The sequence below is a fragment of the Pistacia vera genome, unplaced genomic scaffold (genome assembly GCF_008641045.1).
Source record: "Pistacia vera cultivar Batoury unplaced genomic scaffold, PisVer_v2 Contig246, whole genome shotgun sequence".
NCBI classification, from domain to species: domain Eukaryota; kingdom Viridiplantae; phylum Streptophyta; class Magnoliopsida; order Sapindales; family Anacardiaceae; genus Pistacia; species Pistacia vera.
Window position 1 is genome coordinate 396,386 of NW_022196053.1, and position 2,324 is coordinate 398,709.

Below are 2,324 nucleotides of genomic sequence, written 5' to 3' on the forward strand. Positions count from 1 at the left end.
ATACTCCACCTCACGGTCAAGCCCATATGTTGGGTCATGCCTGTTATTGGAGATAGTTGTTGGCTCTAACTCCTCACCCGCTGGTCAAGCGCTCAGCTCAACTGAACCTAGGCTCTAAAACCATGATAGAATTTGAGGTGGGCCTGACTCCTCACCCAATAAGGACCCAATAAGGCCTTATTAAGTGAGGAGTCAAGCTCATCTCAAATTTTATCATGGTATCAGAGCTCAGGTTCAGTTGAGCTGAGTGCTTGACCAGCAGGTGAGGAGTTAGAGCCAGCAACTACCTCCATCAACAGGCATAACCCAACATATGGGCTTGACCGTGAGGGGGAGTGTTGGAGTCCCATATCGACTAAGCACGCTCAAGCCTACTGGTTTATAAGAGAGGGGTAATCCTCCCATACCATGATAGAATTTGAGGTGGGCCTGACTCCTCACCCAATAAGGCCTTATTGGATGAGGAATTAGGCCCACCTCAAATTCTAACATGGTATCAGAGCCCAGGTTTAGTTGAGCTGAGTGCTTGACCAGCGGGTGAGGAGTTAGAGCCAACAACTACCTCCAATACCAAGCATGACCCAACATATGAGCTTGACCGTGAGGGGAAGTGTTGGAGTCCCACATTGACTAGGCACGCTCAAGCCTATTAGGTTATAAGAGGGGGTAATCCTCCCATTCAACAAGGCCTTATTGGGTGAGGAGTTAGGCCAACCTCAAATTCTAACACTTCTCTCATTTTGTGAACAGAGAACACTCAAATATCTCTAGTAAAATTCGGCACATTTCAATACGAGGAAGTACTGATGGTGTTCTTGAGAGCATCACGGACTCAAAGATACGTTTTGTTTCTCTTTTCAATGTTGATAGGATGCCAAACTCTTTCTTGACTACACTTGTTGTGGATTTCAAACTTATAAAAGTACTTGATTTTGAAGATAGTCCTATAAAGCATCTTCCTGAAAGAGTGGGGAACCTCTTCCGTTTGCACTACTTAAGTGTGAAAAATACAAAAATAAATGCACTTCCCAAGTCCCTTGGTAAGCTTCTCAACTTGGAGACATTGAATTTGAAGTGTTCTCTTGTCACTGAGCTTCCTCTTGAGATCAAGAATCTTAAGAAATTGCGTTATCTAGCAGCATACAGTTCGAGCTTGAATCGTAATTATGAAGGAGATGTGAAAATACATGCGGGGTTTAGTTCTTTAATGGAGTTGCAAAGGCTAATTTTGGTGGAAGTTGACTTTAAGGAACTCAAAGAGCTTACAAAGCTAAGGCAATTGAGAAAGTTAGGAATTAGGCTCACAAATGGAAACAAGAAGGATCTATGTGCTTGCATTGGAAATTTGGAAAAACTTGTATCTCTGACTATACTGTTGACAAGTAGAGAAGAAATTCTTGATATAGAATCGATTTCTCCTCCTCATGGTCTTCAGCGCCTCTACTTAACAGGAAATATGAAGAAGCTACCATATTGGATTTTTAAACTTGAATATATTGTCAGAATTGGTTTGGATTTGTCAGGATTAACTGATGATCCCATGATAGTCCTTCAAGGCCTACCTAATTTATTGGAGCTTAGGCTATGCGAGACATGCCATGGTGAGCAATTACATTTCAAAGAAGGTTGGTTTCCAAAACTAAAAATTTTGCTCCTCGTTGACTTTAAAGAAGTGGAATTGATGATAATAGACAAAGGTGCAAAGCCTAACCTTGAAGAGTTACTTATTGGACCATACCCTCGATTGAAAGAGATTCCAATTGGAATTGAACATCTGAGAAACCTAAGGATTCTTAAGTTTTGTCTTATGTTGAAAGAAATTTGTTATATGATAAAAGACAAGAAGTGGAAGAAAGTTACCCAACATATACCGGAGGTCCGTGTCACTTTCAAAAAGGAAGGAGAGTTATTTCATGTCACTACTAAGTATTTCTTGTCTCTCTCACCCGTGAATTTTGAGCAATTTATTGAAAAATGGGTGTGAAGTAACAAGTCATTTCATCTGTGAACAACAGGTATTCTATTTAAATTATATAAAACTTACAGTGATCTTGATTTTATATCTTCTGTCAAATTGCAAAAGGAAAAATCTTATAATTTATTTTATTTAAAACATTTTTTTTTTTAAATTACCTTAATTAATTGATTAAGCTTCAGTTGTCGGAATCTGGTACCGGTAGCCAAGGATACCATCACCAAAATTTGTTTTGGCGATATTAGGTAACAATATTCGTATCAAAATAATTCAATTTGAACGATCTATCTATATCTACAATTAATTTTAGCAATATATGCAACGTTTGGCCAGGATATGACGGAGATAT

General features: G+C 38.9%; 1 protein-coding gene across 1 annotated transcript; it reads left to right on the forward strand.

Moving 5' to 3' along the window:
- The first annotated feature begins 871 nt into the window (after positions 1 to 871).
- On the forward strand, positions 872 to 1,984 carry LOC116131881 (disease resistance protein RPM1-like). Its single transcript, XM_031417542.1, has one exon. It carries the CDS (start codon positions 872 to 874, stop codon positions 1,982 to 1,984), a length of 1,113 nt encoding a protein of 370 aa, XP_031273402.1.
- Positions 1,985 to 2,324: the final 340 nt, after the last annotated feature.